Source organism: Platalea leucorodia (assembly GCF_965183815.1).
Source record: "Platalea leucorodia genome assembly, chromosome: 3".
Lineage (NCBI taxonomy): Eukaryota > Metazoa > Chordata > Aves > Pelecaniformes > Threskiornithidae > Platalea > Platalea leucorodia.
Genome location: NC_138825.1, coordinates 104982413 through 105001100, shown reverse-complemented (window position 1 = coordinate 105001100; position 18688 = coordinate 104982413). Strand labels below are relative to the sequence as shown.

The following is an 18688-nucleotide window of genomic DNA, read 5'->3' as shown; positions in this document are numbered from 1 at the left end:
GTATAATTTCGCATATAGTGTCCTAATGGCTAAGGCACTAGGCTCTCTGTCGAAGAGATCTCTGTTTTGACAAATGATTATTCAATACATAAAGTTTTGCTCTGTTGCCTCACCCAGTTTTTAACTCTTCCCCCCCCCCCCCCGCCATGAGTGGCTCAGCTTTAATATGAAGAGATTGGGAATACTGCCATTGCCATTCTGAGTGGCCCTCACCTGGGTGGCTAGAGGTCTCTTCTAGAAGCCCAAAGATACTGATGTGAATCTTCTTTTGCCATAGGAAGAACTGAGCTCACACACCCTAAGAGGAAGCCTCTTGCTGTGTTGAAATGAAAGCTGTATTTTCTAGTAGGTTTTTACGGAGCCTGTTCCTGTAGATGTATGCTGCTAGATTCTGGCCCTGAGGTTTACAAAAAGAAGAAAAGCTCAGCTTTGAGAATTGCAGTTGAATGTGAAACAAGAACAACAGCTGAGGCAATTCCGGCCATGCACAGAACAGAACTTTACATTCTTCCAAGAGACTTCACTGGTAAAACCTTAGGCAGCTCTGAAGTGGGCCAAGAGTTTTGGTGACTTAGCTGTCCAGAGAGGCCTCATGACACTAATCAGTGATCATTTTCAGAGGATTAATATCAAGGAAAAGGACCAAAACTGAAAGGCAATCTAAGAGTAAGGGGAAATAGTTAAAACAGCAAAGGGGTAGCAGGTCAGTTCATTAGCAAGATACTTTGATCAATTTGGCAAGACAATTGTGTGCTTTGACAAATACAGGAAAGGAGGAATAGGTGGAATGTAAAGCACTGATGTCAAACTTCAGAGCTTGGGTGGATCCACACACTGCTCCAGCGTGTCTGAAGAGTGCGGTTCTGAAGAGTGTGATCACCACTTAAAGTAAACATGGTGAGAGGTATTGCTATGAAAAGTAAGGAATGGTATTAAGCTGTTAGGGAGAGGACTAGAACAGTGATACTGAAAAAGAAACAAATACTGTTGTCTTGACTGCGTTATCACTGTTATTATCACCTAATACTTGTTACCAGCAATATGTTGACATTGCTGTCAGTCTTACTTGCGTATCTCATGCTGGGACTTCCAGCACCACCCCTCCATATAATTTTAGGTAGACCTCTGTCCGCTGTTTAGCATGAAGAATTTGTTGCATATGTAGGAAAAAATGACTATATGCATGTGTAGTACAGGACATTCCTAGTTACACCTTGTTTGGAAGAGCAGACCTGAGTCTCTCAGCTTATTTCCAAGTGGTAAGAAATGTGCTAAACTTTTTACTTCTGTAGCTACCATCTTACTCCTCAACAGTGCTGGTTTTTGTACCACGTGATGGAAAAAATGTTTGTGCTCCACTGCACAAATTAACCAACAACCGCTGTTCCCAGGGCTGTGCTGGCAGCTCTGTTGAAATCATCAGTAGTGCTGCTAAGCAAGAGAGGAAGCTACCAACAAAAAAGCATGTTCAGTTCAGCTCGACTGAAAGCGTAAAGGAAGGGAAAACTACTACAAACTTTAAAAAGACTTTCTGAGGAGATAAACTATATTTTATTAGGTTATCTCATATGAAGACTTGAGAGCACCAACAAATTATAATTATTAAAAATACTAAATATTAATAAAATATTTATAAATTAAATAATAATAAGCTTATTTTTATAAATTATTGTAAAATAATATTACTTTTCTTCATTGCGTTTTATGGAAACAAACCACAGAAAGATAAAATAGCCAACATTCTGTCTTATGAAATGAACATTATTTTAAAACTTTTCCTATGATTAAATTTGAGTGAATAACAAGATAACAGCTTTTCTAAAACTCATAAAAAATCACGAGACTAATAACAAAATGCACTAATGGAAATAATGTCCTTATGCATTAAAGTCTTAGAAATATTTTATGAGCATAAGATACCTTACTTTGATGCAGCTAAACAGCCTTATACAAGCATTGCAAGATACCGTTCAACATTGGGTATAAACTATGGCAGATAACTTGTATGAACATTTCTCACAAAGCAGAAGGAAGACCCCTCTCTCTTCTCCCACTGTTTCCTTCCTGTTTCCACAGGTGTTAGGCTTCGATCTTGTATTTGCTCAGGGTATAGATAACTGATTTTTCCAGCTACAGACTAGCCTCTGGTTATAGGATATATGTACTGCAGATTGCATGTCATTCGGTATCTATATACTTACCTCATAGGTAGAAGACGACTTTATTGTCTGTGGCTTTTCAGCATTCTAGAGACAATTATGATAATAAAATCTTCCTAAAACTTAAACAATGATTATTTAGAGAGTAGAAATAAGGCATCACTTGAACAGAATTTTAAGCCACACTTCTGTGGGCACTTCTGTAGGTATTCTCCAGCCAGGTCTCCGGGAGCCGCATTATATACATGTCCATTGCTTACTTTTCTTTTGCTCAGTTCCAGAGAATAGTTTGCTGGACTCCTTGCACTGGCTTTGTCCTATTGTATGCCTTGAGATTTTGTTGGCAAAAGTTTTATCTCAGCTACTATTTCTTGCTGCTTTTCTTTTTTCTTAGGAAAAAATCAATTCATTAAATCAGTAACTAACCAAGGATTTATAATATCAAACAAAGCTGTTCCATATCGTTTGCAAGTGCTGCACCTAATTTTAACTATGTGGATAGTGCCAGTTGTTGGACCTGCTTACATAAGTATGTCTTGAATCTGCAGGTGTTTACACAAGTAGAATAGCGATAATACTACTTTTCACTCAGATTTTAGAAGCAATGAACTTTGGATCAGACAGATAACATGAAATAACCAACATCAAACATGAGGTCTGTGCAGGCAGGTATTAACTAGGGTCTGCTGAGATCTGGAGAGAGAGGCAGGGAGAGTATTATGTTTTCTTAAAAGGGTGACTTTGGTAGTCTTGAAAAAAACTTGTGAACTAGACACAGACTTGCTAAGTAATTTCAGCGATGGGCGACAAAATTCTTGGTCAGCAAAATGAAGTCATGATCTTGCTTTTCGCCAGCAGCCTGTAGTTAAAGCATTCACAGAAATATGTTGGATTACCAGCCTTAATCCCTTCCCTTGCTTGAGAGGATTTGTACCCATGCTTCCAACTCTCAAGAGATTTCCCTGGCTGCCACAAAATAAAAGGAGAGAGATGCACAGTGCTTAATTTCTCCTCCTGGTGCCATTCCACTTTCTATAATTAATTAAGCATTCACTGAGGCAGGGACCAGAACACAGCTGACCCATCGTTTAAATACTGCCGTAATTACCAGACTTAGTCTCCCCCCACCCTATTTTTTCCCCTCATCTGTTTCAGACGCTGTGTCATCTGGAAGACAGCAGTGTCTGCAGGAAGAAATAAAAAAGTACTACAGAATAGCCTTATCACATGGCTAGGGTATCTGGGTAGAGTGGTAGCTTTGGATTTTTCCTGGGCCGATGTATCAAGTGGGACTGCAGTTTCTTTGCATGAAGTCATGGTAACATGAAAGACGTCAGATCTCTATATCACCTTTTTCATACGTCCAATCCCACTGAACTCTTAGAGCTAACTGGCTTGTTAAGTGCTGTGCTAACAGCACCAACAAAAAATGGTTTTCTGAGAACTAAGTTTTGATTTGCATATTTTTTGAATCAAACATTCATAGCACTGGTAGTATTCATAATATTGGTAATATTGAACTCACCTTCTTACCTTGCAGTAAGTTGTTTTGGAGTTTTTATTTTGCAGTTGACATCCACCTGACACCAGTACTAATTTTCCTTTTCACTCAAAACTATTACAAATTCTGGATAATAATTTTAAATAAGACTTGATCAAAATTAATAACACAGCTTAATGCTTAGCCATCTGAGGAGTTGCATGGAAGTTGAGGACATAAAGATCCAGGTTAAAAAAACCAAAACCTTAGATGCTTGAAATGAAATTTAAGCAAAATTTAAATCCAAGTCCCCAGTTGAGATCCTGAAATTCCCTATTCACCTGTCACTTCAGTATCAGCTATGCTTTATATATAGATCAATGTACCCCTTGAATGTAATTGAGAGAAAGAGCCGTTGACTTCAGTGAATGGTTTTGCCTGTACGTTAATGTGTTGTTCAGTGTGAAAATATAACTACAGAAGAAAAGATAGCTTCTCACTCAGCCTATTTGCTCTTTGCCCAAATTCACTGTCTTTATCCTTCAGAAGAGACAGTAAGAATATACTAGAATTATGCTAGTTGTATGCCTAAAAAGGAAACACGAGGGTGCTACGTACTGAATGCTGTTACGACTTCTGCAGTCAGCATAACTTAGGCAACGAAACTCAGGATATGCACACGTGTGCAGCTCCGCTCTCTGAAGGCTTTGCACTGAACTGCCTACAGTGGTTAAAGCATTCATAGGGTATGGGCAGCCTCTACTTCTGAATTTAATTTGAGGATAATGTGGTTGCTAGCAAATGAAAACTTTTCCAGAAGTTTCTTTCTTACTAATGGTACATATGAGTCATGAAGAACACGGAGTGACTTTGATGTCGCTGGGAGAGTTTGCAGGCTAATAACTGGAAACACTCTTCTCACTTGCAAACTAAAATCATTAAAATGATTTTGACGGCCTGAAACGAAATGTCATTTTTACAAAGATGCTTTCGGAAAAGAGCCACATCCTGAGAATGAGTCAGCGAAGGTTGTATTATGCAGATGGCAGAAGCAATGAGAAATACTCCAGAGCTGAGGCTTCTCATTATTGTTGTTGCTGCTGTTATTGTGAAGCAGGAAATTTTGTACCCCTTTACCTAAGCAGATAATAAAAGATGCATTTGTTATTGGGGGAAAAAGAAAAAAAGCTGTACTTAAGTGCTTGCCTAAAGATGTGTTTACCTTGGTCTTGTCAATCAAAATTTAAGTGGTTACTGAGTTGAAACCGGTGTCAGTAAAGCAGACAACTTTTCTGCAGCTTATGCAGGAAGAAGACTTTAAAGTGAGGAAATGGGGCCTTTTTAACATATTTTATCTCAATGTAAAAACAGATACTTTAACAGATTTTGATATTACTAGTAAAGCATAATGGATAGAAATGCGGTTTTTGAGACTCTGTTCAATGAGCGCTTACAATAGAAATAAACTAATGTAAAAAAGCTTATTATTGACATATTTAGTATGTCAAATTATATGTGCAAAAGATACAGCTACAGTTATTTCAAGAAGCCCATGTTGCTAGCTCTTAAATTTGGAGAGAAATAATCTGCTAATCCTTGTTTCAAAGAGATGGCAAGTGAGAGTGACCAGAGCAGTAAGTGGCGGCATACAGTTTTTATCAGAAGGTTTCTCAATAATTGATTGTGCCACATACAGATGCATAATATAATTTGGATCTGCTAAATGCAGTCCACAGAAAACACTGTGGATTATAGTTGGGGGAAAAAATAGGAAAAGTGAAGATATGGCACAAAAATAAGTTTTAATTTCCTTTTTTTTAAAAAAAAAAAACAACTCTTCCTTAAATGAAGCATCTAGTAGCGCAAGTCCATTCCATTAATGTGTTCTTAGAGTGTCATTAGAACCTACAGTAAAAATCTTCCTGACTACTTTTCACATGAAGGATGATCCTCGCCTAGTTGGAAGTTGATTCATCTTGAAATAGGTCAGTTGTGAGCTCATTCTGAGTTGGAGAAAATTGTATCAGCCATGGCTTTCTGATATTTCCTCTGGAAAGGAAAGCAGTTGCGTCAGAACAGCAATGTGGGATTCCTTGTTTATCAATTAATCCAGATAAAATTTGTTAAGAAATAGAGTGTTTCGTTTTGGTTTTTCCCCTTAAAGTTGTATTAGCCATACAAACTTACCCTGGAAGCTAAAATTAAGCATACCTAAATCACAGTGTAGCTTGAAGTGTCAACTTGCAGAGATTCAAGCAGTAGGCTTGAGAGATAGTGTTTTCAAAACTGCTTTAAAACAAAGATTACCATTTTGTTGTGTGTAACCTTTCTTCTTCTTTTTTATTGAAGATGGGACGTGGAACACGGAACCTCAGAAGATAGTTAAACTGGGGGTTCTGCCTGTTAGAAGTCTGCTTGTGATGGAGGAGACCATTTGGGCTGCATGTGGTGGACAAATTTTTATAATAAGCACTGTTACACATTCCATAGAGGTAAAGTCTTTAAAAGCATTGCTTACATACTATGCTACAGGGTATAAGTGGTGAAATTTTAAGCATTGCAATCTTCACGATTCAGGAAACTTTTCATGAAATACGGTTTCAGTTCTGTTAAATCCCACTCCCTGCAGTTGGAAATTCTGTCGTGATGTTCTCTGCTGATGTCTCATTAGACCTAGCTGTGCTTCCATTTTCCCCCAGGTTTCTATAAGGTGCTTGGAACTCGTACAGTGTTTGGGGCAAGAGGTTTGCTTAAACATGAGATCTGAGGAAAGGCAGCAAAGAAGAGGGTGCCTATAGGAATTGCCTGTTAATTCCAGAAGAAGGTTTCATTAAGAGACTGCCTCTGCATAGTTAGATGTTACTAGTACGTTCTGATGATTTCATAATATATTTCTTCAGAGTTTTGCTTCTTAGTAGCCTACAAAAATTTGCTTTGCATAAGGACATTTTCCAATGAATAACCATATAAAAGTCAGCTTTTTTGGAAGGAGAGAAGAGTGTTAAGGATTCAAACTCATATTTGTGACCACATTTTCCAGAAAGCGTTAAGCCCTCATTTCTGTCAAAATTGCAGCCTCCACCAAAAGAATGCCTTAGTGGTTTAAAGTTTAGAGTTGATGAAACGTTAGGAATTAAGACTCTCCTTCAACCTACAATACAGTTACACTGAGTTGCATGATGTTTACAGCCATGAAGTTCTTTCAAACAGGAGTCATGATGAGCTCACAGCCTCCTTCTTTGTGTGCTTTGTTGCTGCTTTTTTGTTTCATTGATGATCGTGTTTTCTTCCAACAATCGTCTGTTTGGTACAATTGATTCTGTGAGTCATTGTCATGGGTTTGCAGGGAAATGGCTAACATCCTAATTTCCTCTGTCTTTATCTGTGCTTTCTGGGTGATTTGTTTGGTCCAAGTAGATGCTCGGATCATGTATTTTCCTACTTTGTTTTTCTTTAAGGCTTGTTTTGTTGATAGTTTGAACGGTGTGATGAGGGAAAGATTTTGGAAGAGTGGTTTGGGTAGGTGCTTGAAATGGACTTTTGTTAGCTTCATTGAGAGGGCAGGGTAGCCTCTGGGACACCTGGGACTTTGATGATGAATCTCTGATTCTCACCAAGAAATACATAGCAACAGTAAGAGGTCACGGCCAGATTGTTCCTGTGTGAGGTTGGTTACATACAGCCAGATCTCTGTAAGTTAGTGTGGTAATTCTGTCACTGAGCTCTTCCTAGGTCAGGTGGGTATGGCTGCAGTTTGGGCTGTGCTGGGCTGTTTTGGCACAGGAGAACAAAACCAGAGTTAGACAAGCTTTGAGGATTAAAGAATGTATAAAGCTTACTCTATCAAAATACAGTATAGCATAATGGATTGCAGTATTGAAAACAGAAGTTCAGAGAGTGAAAATAACAAATATTCTATCAATATCTCTCAGACACGGTAGTTTCATTTTTCAGCTGTTACTACAAGTTGTCCTACAAAAGCATCACTGGAGGTTTCTTTTCATTTCTAGAGTGCTTTGTAAACTAACCCATCCATTGTATTCAGAGCTCAGATTATTACAGATCCACTGACTTTTATAGCTATAATTAATATACAGGCAATGAATGCTGCAGCAAACAACATATAAGAAATGGTGCAACTGGAAATGGTGCATGTGGGTTGAACAGTGTTTTCTCAACACAGATAATTTTATTCAAGAACACGATTTTTTTGTATGACTGGCTGAGGGTCATCTTTTTTATTCCACACAAATACCCATACCATAGCATGTCATCTTCCTCATAGAATTGTGAACAAATGATAATTTTCTGTTGCCTCTTCACTGGTCTTAAGACATAAGGTTGGACTCGATGATCTTAAACGTCTTTTCCAACCTAAACAGTTCTATGATTCTATGATTCTATGATATGCAAGTTCAGATCTTGTTTTCATCATCCCACCAGACTAAACAGCTCGCTAATGTGTTCACTATTGCTACCTGCTCACTTCCCTGACTTGTTTTGATAACTTCCTGGATTTATGTTTCCAAAAGTGATCTGCTATGATGTGCATACCATGTTCATTGGCAATATTGTTTCAATATTATATTATACATGAGGCAATTTAGACCCTGTCTATAGGGAATATTTTAACAATATCAGCAGCTGAATACATCTGAGCTGCCTCTTCCTTACTGGGCAGAGCAGAAGCTTTGCTGTATGAAGGGAAACAGAAGCAAGGAAAAGTTTGTTCTCCCTCTGTGCCCTCTCTTGTTGAGAGTTAGTAGTAATGATCTGACTCAAGATTTTTTGCGTAATATTCATCTTTACTCTATCAACAGGAATCCAGGTGTGGCACAGGGCTCAACTGTTATTCTTCCCTCTTTGCTAAACTCCGTATACTTCAAATTACAGCTGCTTGTTTGTTTACTGCTTTCTACTATGATGCATACATATTATACTCTGTGTCATATACGATACCTATAAAGGCACCCGACTAGTTTTTAAGGCCATATTTGTGCAAGCCCATGAGCGTATTCAAGACCATTTTGTAAACTTGGTCCTTGCGAGGCACTCCTTGTTTCATCGGTGTGTCATATTTAACTGTGCATTCGCTAAGTGCAGAGTACATTATCCTTGAAAACAATCTCATTCTATGCCTCCTTGCTTTTCTAAGGTTCTTATTTAAACTTTTTTTAATAACTATTAGCAAATGAGCAGGTTTGGCATCCTGTGTATTGGGTTTGGATGTTATTTGCTTTTCCTGCCTTTTTTTCCCCTCTGATATGGATAAGACTCGCAATTCACTTGTTTTAATGATATATTACTGTAATAGAATGTTTATTATTACTATAATAGAAATGTCTTTTATTGGCACAGTGCCTCATACTCCTTGGCAAGGGACATGTGAGAAACGCATCAATTGCTGTTATATATTAATTACATACACGGATAATCTTTCCATGAAGAAGAGATTTGTCCTTAGTCTTGACCCTAGATCTGACAGCTGTATTGCTGTTGGGTATAGACCTTCATCCCATAGCGGTCTCTGTGCCTGTAGACCCTTCCACTATGCAAAGGCAGTATGTGTTTGTTTAAAAACAACAAAAAATGCCAGAGCATTTAATGCAATAAAGTCGCCAATAGAATGTCATTCCATCCTGGTTTGTTTTGTCTTGTTTTTAAAACTTGGCTAACTCTACATGAGTTACTCCGAAATGTTCGGCTGAATAAACAAAACAAATGAAAATCCCTATACATGAGTGTATGTTGCCTGAGTACTGTAACTTCCTTAAAGTAGTAAAAGTCATTTGTTTTACCTTGTGGACAATGATACCCATTATGCATCTCTCATGAAGCTTGAGAAATCGTGGTTCAGTTCTTGGCACAGCTGTTTGGTGCAAGCGAGCACCCCCTCAAAAGAACGACTCCAGCTATGCCCCGCGCTGCTGAAACAATAGTGAGCTATGTCGGGCTGCGCGGCTGGGCATCCAGAATGTCTTCTGCAGCTCTCCTGTTGCTATAGCATTTGAACAAGAGAGCCTGAGGGGAAAAAAGCTGGGCTCTGAATAGAGAGGAATGTAGATATGAAAACTAAAAGAGACAAGTAAAATGAAGATCAATTTTTTTTTTTATATCCAAGGGAATAAGACTTTTTTGTCCCTTTGTATCTGTATTTCTTGTTATGAGAAGAAAAAAAATAATTGCAGAAAAAGGACAGCTATTGGTTTTCAAATAGACGCATAACTGAAACAGATGTCAAAGCTATCCTCTATACAAAAACTTACGCATTTGTAAAAGAACGTACAGGTTTGGGGTATGTTCCTGCTCCATGGTAGAAGACCCTTTGAATGAGAAGAATAGTTCTTTTTACATGCTTCTTGTGGGATTGACAGTGTCATAGTTTTACTTTAAACGTGCCTACATGTTTCAGCAGACAGCTGTATGAACAGCAGGACAGACTAAGTGGGAGTATAATGAATTGGCTGGTAAAAATGGAATGTGACAAAAATGCATGTGCGAGTTGTTTACAGTGGCACCAACAGAATTGTCAGCTGCGGTTGGACCACTCCAGAGAAAATTCGTTTCTTACGATCTGCTTCATTTTTCTTCTAATTTGAAACAGTGCAAGCTGCTGCTCAGGTTCACTTCAGCAGCCTTGGATCTGTCCCCGAGAAGTTTTCAAAAGTCAGTTGGTCATCAGCGTAGGGATGTATGAGTCTGTAAACAGAACTTACTACTTTAAAATCCTTTTTGCAATGAAACATGTGTGATGAGAATATTAGGAAATTTAGTCATAAGAGCTCTTTCTGGCTTTGAAAGATGTTGTTCACGGATGAATTCTTCTGTTGAATAAATGGTACGATTTTCAAATTGTGTATATCATTTGGTAAAGAATGAATAGACGTTACTTAGGGAAAACAGTGAAGATATATGTGCCTGCCAGCGGTGCTTACCTTGCATTCTGCAGTGTTGTTATTCAAAGAGTCAAAAGGTAATACAGTAACACTCAAAACCTGAACCACTGCTGAAGAGAAACTTCTCTGTTCATTTACTAAACACTGAACATTTGAAGAATAGTGTTAAAAAATGAGAAGAAAAAAAAAATCATTCCCCTTATTTTTAAATAGCCAGTTTCTCAGTGGAAAGTACTAATTTATGGAGTAATAAAGTATGAAAGGAAAGTTAAGTGCCTACTAAGTATAATACCAAAAGCTACGCTTTGTGAAAGCTTGAAGTTCTATTATCTATCTCTGATCGTAGCCTGTTTGTTGAATTTAGATGGAGAATTTGAACAATATATCTCTAACCCTAATATATTCAAAACATAACTGTCTCAGGCTAAGAGCTTATCCTGAGAAACATGTAATTTAGTTTTTGGTGCAAAATGACCAAAATGTAACTCTTAATTGTAATGCGTGGAAAATTTAAGTGTACTTTTACAAGGACGAAGGGGGTACTTTTGCATTTTATCTGCAAATATAATTAAGAGTATATAATATGTAGTGTGAATATTAAAGCAGATATTTACTTCCATATCCTTCAGAGAGAGATTTGTATCCAAGGAACAGTTCATCATTTATTTAGCCAAGGAAGTTTTATGTTTATCATAATAGCTCTCTGTATTTGATAATAGGTGGCACAACATTAAAAGGCTGTGTTTAACTTCAGAGACCATTTACTTACAAGACAAAACTGGAAAAAAAAATATCCCTACTTCTTGGTAATGATTAAAGATCTTTACTACAGCTTTATCTTGCACGTTAACAGGGGCATGTAGAGAGGTTTCAGCCTTCCTGGAGCCACGCAGAAGTTGTAACTGTGAAGGCACTAGATCAAGGAAAAAGGTCTATCCTCAAAGCCTTGTATTACTTATCTTCAGAAGGAGGATTTTCGCCTTTCTAATGAGAAGCATCAATATTTTGAAGGACAGGAAAACAAAATAGCTAATACTTGTGAAATTCAGAAGCATCTATGAGTTAAAAAGCAAGCCACAGTATTAAGGCTCACATTGTTATGTATGTAGTTGAGCAAATAATTGTGTATTTATATTCATAAACACTCTGCTTTCTGAAGATGACTTCTTCCTTGATTCTATTATCCTTGTTCTGAAAAGACCCCCTAACAGAAGAAAAGAAAAATATTTTTTTATTGTTTAAAGAGGAATTCTGCTGTAGATAAAAGTAACATATTCAGGAAAAATCTGCCCACTCCCAGGAACCTCATCTGTGGTAGTTTTCCCAAAGGAGTCTCAATAAAAAAAATGCAAAATCCTTTTAAGTCTGAGTTGTTACGGGCTTGCCAGCCCCTACCATGCAATATTTTTTAAAAATACAATATCTAAGTTACTGTGAAGTTACTCTATCATTAGGTCGAACTTTGGCTTAAGAGCTGAGACTCCTTCCATACTAAGGATGGTGTATTTTCAAAAAAAGGTAACAGGAAAATTAACATCTCATATGCAGCAGTCAGAACATATCCTGAGCAAAGTAGAGGAAGCTAGCTTTGTCCTTGACACGGAGGACAAAGATACAGTGCCTGCCCTGAAGAGCTGATAAGGAAGGTTGAATGATGTTGTTCAGTTGCATCTCCCCACAGAGTCCTTGTTTTTCTTACAGAGCCATTTTGAAGCCCATCAGGAGGAAGGGATGGTAATCTCTCACATGGCTGTTGCTGGAGTGGGTATCTGGATTGCCTTCACATCTGGATCTACGCTTCGCCTGTTCCACACTGAGACACTGAAGCACCTCCAGGACATTAACATTGCCACACCTGTTCACAATATGTTGCCAGGTAGCTGAATCACATCATATGATTACATTTTTGTTTTGTCTTTATCACCATCGTTCTCCAGAGTGTTGTAGATTAGGCCAGAATCAGAAGGTCCATCTCAGACTTTGAGTCCAATAACTGTCTCGTGGCTATTTGCTTTAGTAAATCAGTGTCTCTCGCCTGCCCAGAAGAACAATGTGTGCAGTGAGCTGATTGAGTAGCAGCTCTCCTCCTTAGAGGTTATAAATGTAATTATATAGATAAGCAGGTGGATTCTTCTGTTTAGTCGTCTTTTTTTTTTTTTTTTTTTTTTTTTTTTGTGACTGTGAAGCAGTAGGACAATGCAGTCTGCCATGAAAATGTGTTTGCTTTGCAGAGTTTAGCATTTGCTTCTGGAACTTAGTATCAAAGTATATGATGGAGTCAATTTGCCTAGGATCCAGACCAAAAAAACACTTGCTTAATTTTAGTTACATCAGTAGTCCCAGTGAACTCAGCTGAACCACTCACACGCTGCCATTTCAGAGCGTGCTCAGTGTTTTGCTGATTGGAGCTTTAATTTGTTGAATTAAAAGGTTAGTCTTATAAGTAAAGACGGAACCCGTGGTTGTTAGGATAAAGTTTAACAGAGCTTTAATTGTTTTAAGACAGAAGCTGTTCAATCATCCCCAAATCATCAGTGTCGCAGGCAGTTGCACTGGCCTGTATCAGTTCTGCAAGTGAGTGGCTAGGACCTCAGCATCAGCAAGCGCATGAGGCAGGAGCTGTGGCAGTGCTAGGAGAAGAGATGGACAGAGAAGTGGTACTGGAGTGCCTGAGCCCGAGGTGTCCGTGAGGGGCCAAGCATTCTCTCTGTCTCCCCCTGTTCATAGACTGCAATAGACCGAGCTTCCACAGTTTTATGGTCACGAACGTGCGCGCCAGCTGTATTGCTTTGTTTCTAGCAGAAGCTGGTTTTTCCCGCACTGAGATTATATTTATATTCTTACAAGAGTTGGGTATAAATCTTGCGTCAAAAATGTTTCACTGCTTCAGCCTGTCTTCTTACCATGTTTTCTTTCAGATGACATGAGCTTTACCATAAAGCTCTATTTTAAATTGTGTCCATTTATATCATGTTCTAGACAGGGTGTTGTTTACATGTGGTATCTGACTGTAGCTCCAACACTGAACAGCAGCAAATCGCCTGCCTTCAAATTTGATTGAATTAATCAGAGTTATGCAAAGAAATCAAGATCAGTTTTAAAAACATTTAACTTATATGTTCCTCTGTTTATGGGGGGGGGAAGGGAAGTAGGACCTCCCTTATACATATTTTCTGCATATAAAAATCTTCAAAAATTTAGCTTTAGTATTCATTGCCATGGTAATAAAACTGCTGATGTAACATACCATTTTTTTGTAAAAGAGTTTTAGCTAATTATATCTCCTCGGTGTCATTCTCGCCCATTTTAGTTCCTTTTTTTTTTTCCTCAGTGTCTTCACAAGAAGCACACCAGTGAATGGAAATGGAAATTTATTTCAGGAGTATAACATTATTACAGCAAATGTTCCAAGGGAGAATCCATTCTAAAAATGAAATGAATTTCAATTATTTAGCAGCAGCTCTTGGGCCTGTTTATATGATCCCAGTAATGCTGCAACAACAAAGGCTGAAAGACAGAGGAGTAGGAGGTTTACATAATAAAGCAGCAGTAAAGACCTTTTGGAACTAAAAGCAGCCAAAGAATAAATCAAGCTCTGTGTACTATATACTGAGATTAAAAAAGAAAAAGATAAAGTGAAACAGAAAAGGAGTGAAATAGCTGTGTATTTACAAAGTATGTATTAGCCTTTACTGAAGATTTTTAGGACTTTTAGTTTTAAAGGGAGCACCTCTGAAAGCCAACAGGATTCCTTAATATGCAAAAATAACAGATAAGTTATTGTATTGAAATGAGAAAAAAGAAATTCTTCTTAGGAGAAAACGGCTTTAAATACCACTGCTTGTTCTCCTTGTAAAGGATGTGCCTCCTTTGCTTTGAGGAAGACAAGCCTGCAGCACAGCGGGCAGGACAGAATCACAGAGGAATGAAGTGTAAGGGAAATGGCACAGGAGGTGATTGTCCTCACGATTCGGCGACGTTTAGTAATGTAAAAATGCAGGCTCTGTCTGGCAGAATCTTTTATCTGCTGAACATAACTTTGTAAATCTGTGGCAGTCTGCTTACGAAGAACGGAGCTGGGAGGGCTCTTGTTTTCTGGAGTTACGGGAAGTTTGTGTGTAGGAATGCAAGACTGGAAATTAAACCAGGGTCACAGAGGCAACTATGGGAGTAGACATTTAATCCAGAGTGGTCCACAGTACCTTGCTTCATATATCCTAAAAAATACTTCATAATAATGTATTACAAGCTTGTGTTCTGTAACAAAATGCCAAAAAAACCACAAATGCCATATGAGAAAGGAAGAGAATGGTTGAGAGGAAGAGCAGCATCATTGCTGTAGGTCCAGGTAACTATTGATTGCTTTTAAGTGGCCCAAGCACAGCTCTGTTAGCTGAACAGAGGGCATACTGAGCAGCAGAAAAAAAAATCTATTAACATCTGAAGACAAATATACACGCTTCACTAGTGCAATGTACTTCATTTGTAGAGCAAGTTTATTCTTAGCGTTTGTGATCTGTACTTGAAATCTCAACAAAGGCAGCTTTTGCTCGCACCAAAAAAAAAAAAACCTGTACATGAATAGACAGTCCACTTGTTTTTTCATAGTCACATTCAGTATTTCATTATTCAGGAACATCCTTAAGCATGTTTTTCCTTTCAGCTCTAAAAGAGTTTGTCCTTTTAAAGAGATTTCTGTGACCTTGATACATGTAATTTCATTGCTCATATGGACGATGAAGGTTACCTGTTCAACAAAGAGGTGATTTCTGCTTAAGTTGCTGTATTCTGTTTATATCCATATATCCTCTAACGGCATGTGTGTTTCCTGGAAACAGATGAGAAAAGCAAAGAAAAAAAAAAAAGTGTCATTTCCTCTCTGCGGAAAACAAACTATACTTTGAGGCTTACAGCTTTCTTTTGTCACCACCCCACCAGGTGCCAGACCATAAAATGCAGTTGTTTTATGATTTTACTGATGGGAAATGATAAAAAGATAGGGGAAAATTTTAGGTCAGCCCAATAGATCAGCACAGTGGTCTTATTTTTTTTTATATAATAAGAGCAGCATGGTCATGTAAGAGGGTATGCACCAGTATGCCCTTGCACCTATCCAGGGTTGACTTCAGAAGATCTGTGTGGGAACACATGAGGATTTACCTGGGTCTGGTGGTGGTTGTAACTGAGACCTGAGAAAGGTGAACATAGAACAGAACATAGGCAATAAAACCATTTGTCCATGTACGAGCTTAATTGTTGGCTTCAGTTCTTCCTAAGGTCAAGATCTTGGTCAGATTATTTTGCAGGTTTTAACAGTTCTGTCACTGCATTGGGACAGTGTGATCTATAAGTTGTCATTTAAAGATAAGAGTATTTGATGGGTTTTGGCATTTATGTTTATCATTTTCCCTTCTTAACTTGTTAATTTCTGTGCTTACTGCATAACGCATTCTGGAGAACTGGCTTTATGTTTTTCTTGCTCTGAATTTGAAATGTATCAAATAAAAAGTCAAAGAAAAGTATGATTTCAAACCTTGGCTAGCAGATAACAAATTAATATTTTAAGCTAATATTTTAATAGTTTTTTTAATCTGTGTATCGCTTTTTGAGTTATGTGCTATTTCAAAGATATTTTCAGATGCAGATGTTTCCTGCTTTTCCAAGATTTCAAAGCAAGTGGTTTTCCTTTTGACCTCACTATATATAGATGGTTCATGCTTAAGGTTGTGCTCAGTGTTTAAGATTCTAAGTTGCTGGCTGATAATTTGCTGTTTTCACCTATGGGAATAATAATGCATATTACCAGTTTTCACTGGTGAAAATTACTAGTTAGAAGTTGTGTCAGGGTTAGAGTATGAAATCACGCATATTATTTTACATTTTAAATCCTTAAAAAAAACATTAAAGATCTATTGTTTAAAAATGCGAGCATCTTGCTTCTGCAAGGCATTTGAGAGGCAAAAGTACAATTGGAGTTTTTGATAATTCTAAAAGTTTAAAAATTGTACTTATGTATTTATGTTTGTACTTTGTAAAACAAGCTTTAAGTGAAATGGAGTGAGGTTGAGCTAGCCTGCACTTGCTGTGGCACCGGTTGTGGGAGAGGACTCGCATGTCATACAGAACTTGAGCAAGCCTGAGCTCTAAATCACAGAATTCAAATACTGATTTTTGAAAACTCCAATACACAGAGGTGTTCAGGCATCGCCGTTTGAACTACTTTTGTGCTGAAGGAGCGTCTTTGTGTGCTTTGTTTTGGAAACTAAATTAATCCCATTAATATCTCAAAAAAAAACACACCAAAAAAAACCCACCAAAACCAAACCAACCAACCAAAAATAAAAAAAAGCAAACTCCAAGCTTCAAAAGGCTTGTAATTTATTGATAGGCACAGCCCATGCATGCTTATCTAGCTGAAGAGGGATGATGCAGTCCTACCAGCAGAAACAACGACAGTTTATGGAAAACAACGTAGGTGTTTCTGAAGGTCTGCGTGAGTAGATGGAGCCTCTTCAGCTTCCTCGTGCTTGTTATACCTGCCGAGGGTGACCTAATCGTCATGCCTTGAGGGTATTTTAGAATGTGGTTTTGGGCAGACAGAGCTGGGATTCCAGATCTGGCCCTGCAGCCTATGTGTGCCTTTTGCAACGCAGCATTGCTGGGTTAATACTTTGTTTTTGTAAAGTTCTGTGAGGAAAGACTTTGTGGTCCGCCTCCTGCTTTCCAGTTGGGTGCTTTACAGTCAAGCTGCTCCTTCCCTGCTTTCCCAGTGGGTCTGTGATTCATGTATTCTTGGATGTAAATTGGCTCAGCTTCAAGGGACAAGATGGAAAATGCATTCATTTGTGATACACCATAATTAAGGTCCTTTATCCAAAGTGTGGAACATGCGGGTTCATCCAAGTTATATCAGACGTGGAATCCAAATCCCCTACTTACTGGTGAAGTGATTAACAACTTGAGAGCTGTGATTAAGATGGGAATGACTGCTCTCTTGCATGTAAAGTTAATCATAAATCCAAGAACATGTAGGTTTTGAACCTGGCGGATTCCAGCGGAGTTTAAATGCACCTCCACATAAACTTGGGCCGTGGCAGAAGTTTGGGCAGGCAGTGGTTTCCATTTCTGAAACTTGGCAAGGCCATTTTGAAAATCCATCTAAACTGAATCAAACCTATTTAATAAGCATTGCAAGCAAAAATTACTTTGTTTTCGTTAGAAAAAATAGCAATCCCATAAATAATACGTTGACGAAAATCATAGAATCATAGAACAATTTTGCTTGGAAGTTACTCTGGAGGTCATCTTGTCCATCCTTCGTGAAGCAGGCCTGATTAGACCCGATTGTTCAAGGACTTGTCCAGCCAAATTTTTAATACCTTTGGATAGGATGGAGATTCCACAACCTCTCTGAGCAACCTGTTGCAGTGTTTGACCACCCTTATGATGCAGAAGCTTTTCCCTACTTAGAATCCAAATTTCCCATGTTCCAAATTTGATCCATTCTGTCTTACCCTATCACCGTGCACATCTGAATAGAGTCTGACTCTGTCTTCAGGCGCTGATCTCTTCTCCCTGACGACCAGTGATAGGACCCGAGGGAATGGCAGGAAGATATGCCAGGGGAGGTTTAGGTTGGACATTAGGAAAAGGTTCTTCACCCAGAGGGTGGTGGAGCACTGGAACAGGCTCCCCCAGGAGGCAGTCACGGTGCCAAGCCTGACAACATTCAAGAAGCATTTGGACAACGCCCTCAGACATACAGTGTAAATTTTGGGGTTGTGCTATGCAGGGACAGGAGTTGGACTCGATGATCCTTGTGGGTCCCTTCCAACTCAGGACATTCTATGATTCTGTCTGCCCTCCTGTCAGATAGGTGCAGACAGCACTTCTTATAACCTGTCTTTGTACACCGAGTGCTCCAGTCTCCTGATCATCGTGGTCACCTTCCCTTGGACTTTTTCCAATGTGCCAGTGCCATTCTTGTGCCGGGGGACCCAAACTCCAACAGGGGACACAGCACTTCTGATACAGTTTCACAGAATAAAAACTAGGAGAAAAAAGTCATCATGAACAGGTTTGAGTCTTGAGTATAGTGTGTTATGGCAATATATTACTGAGTATTGTGAAGTGAAATGCCTTTCAGTTTTATT

The 18688-nt window shown here is 38.5% G+C and overlaps 1 protein-coding gene across 1 annotated transcript in view; it reads left to right on the top strand.

The window, feature by feature from the left end:
- ARHGEF10 (Rho guanine nucleotide exchange factor 10) overlaps positions 1-18688 on the top strand; it is a gene marked incomplete at its 5' end in the record, with an annotated part of 108347 nt that overhangs the window by 85423 nt on the left and 4236 nt on the right. Inside the window, 2 exons of the mRNA XM_082305495.1 lie at positions 5989-6131; positions 12237-12411. Of these exons, the coding sequence (XP_082161621.1) occupies positions 5989-6131; positions 12237-12411 (318 nt within the window). The remainder of the gene's footprint in view (positions 1-5988; positions 6132-12236; positions 12412-18688) is intronic.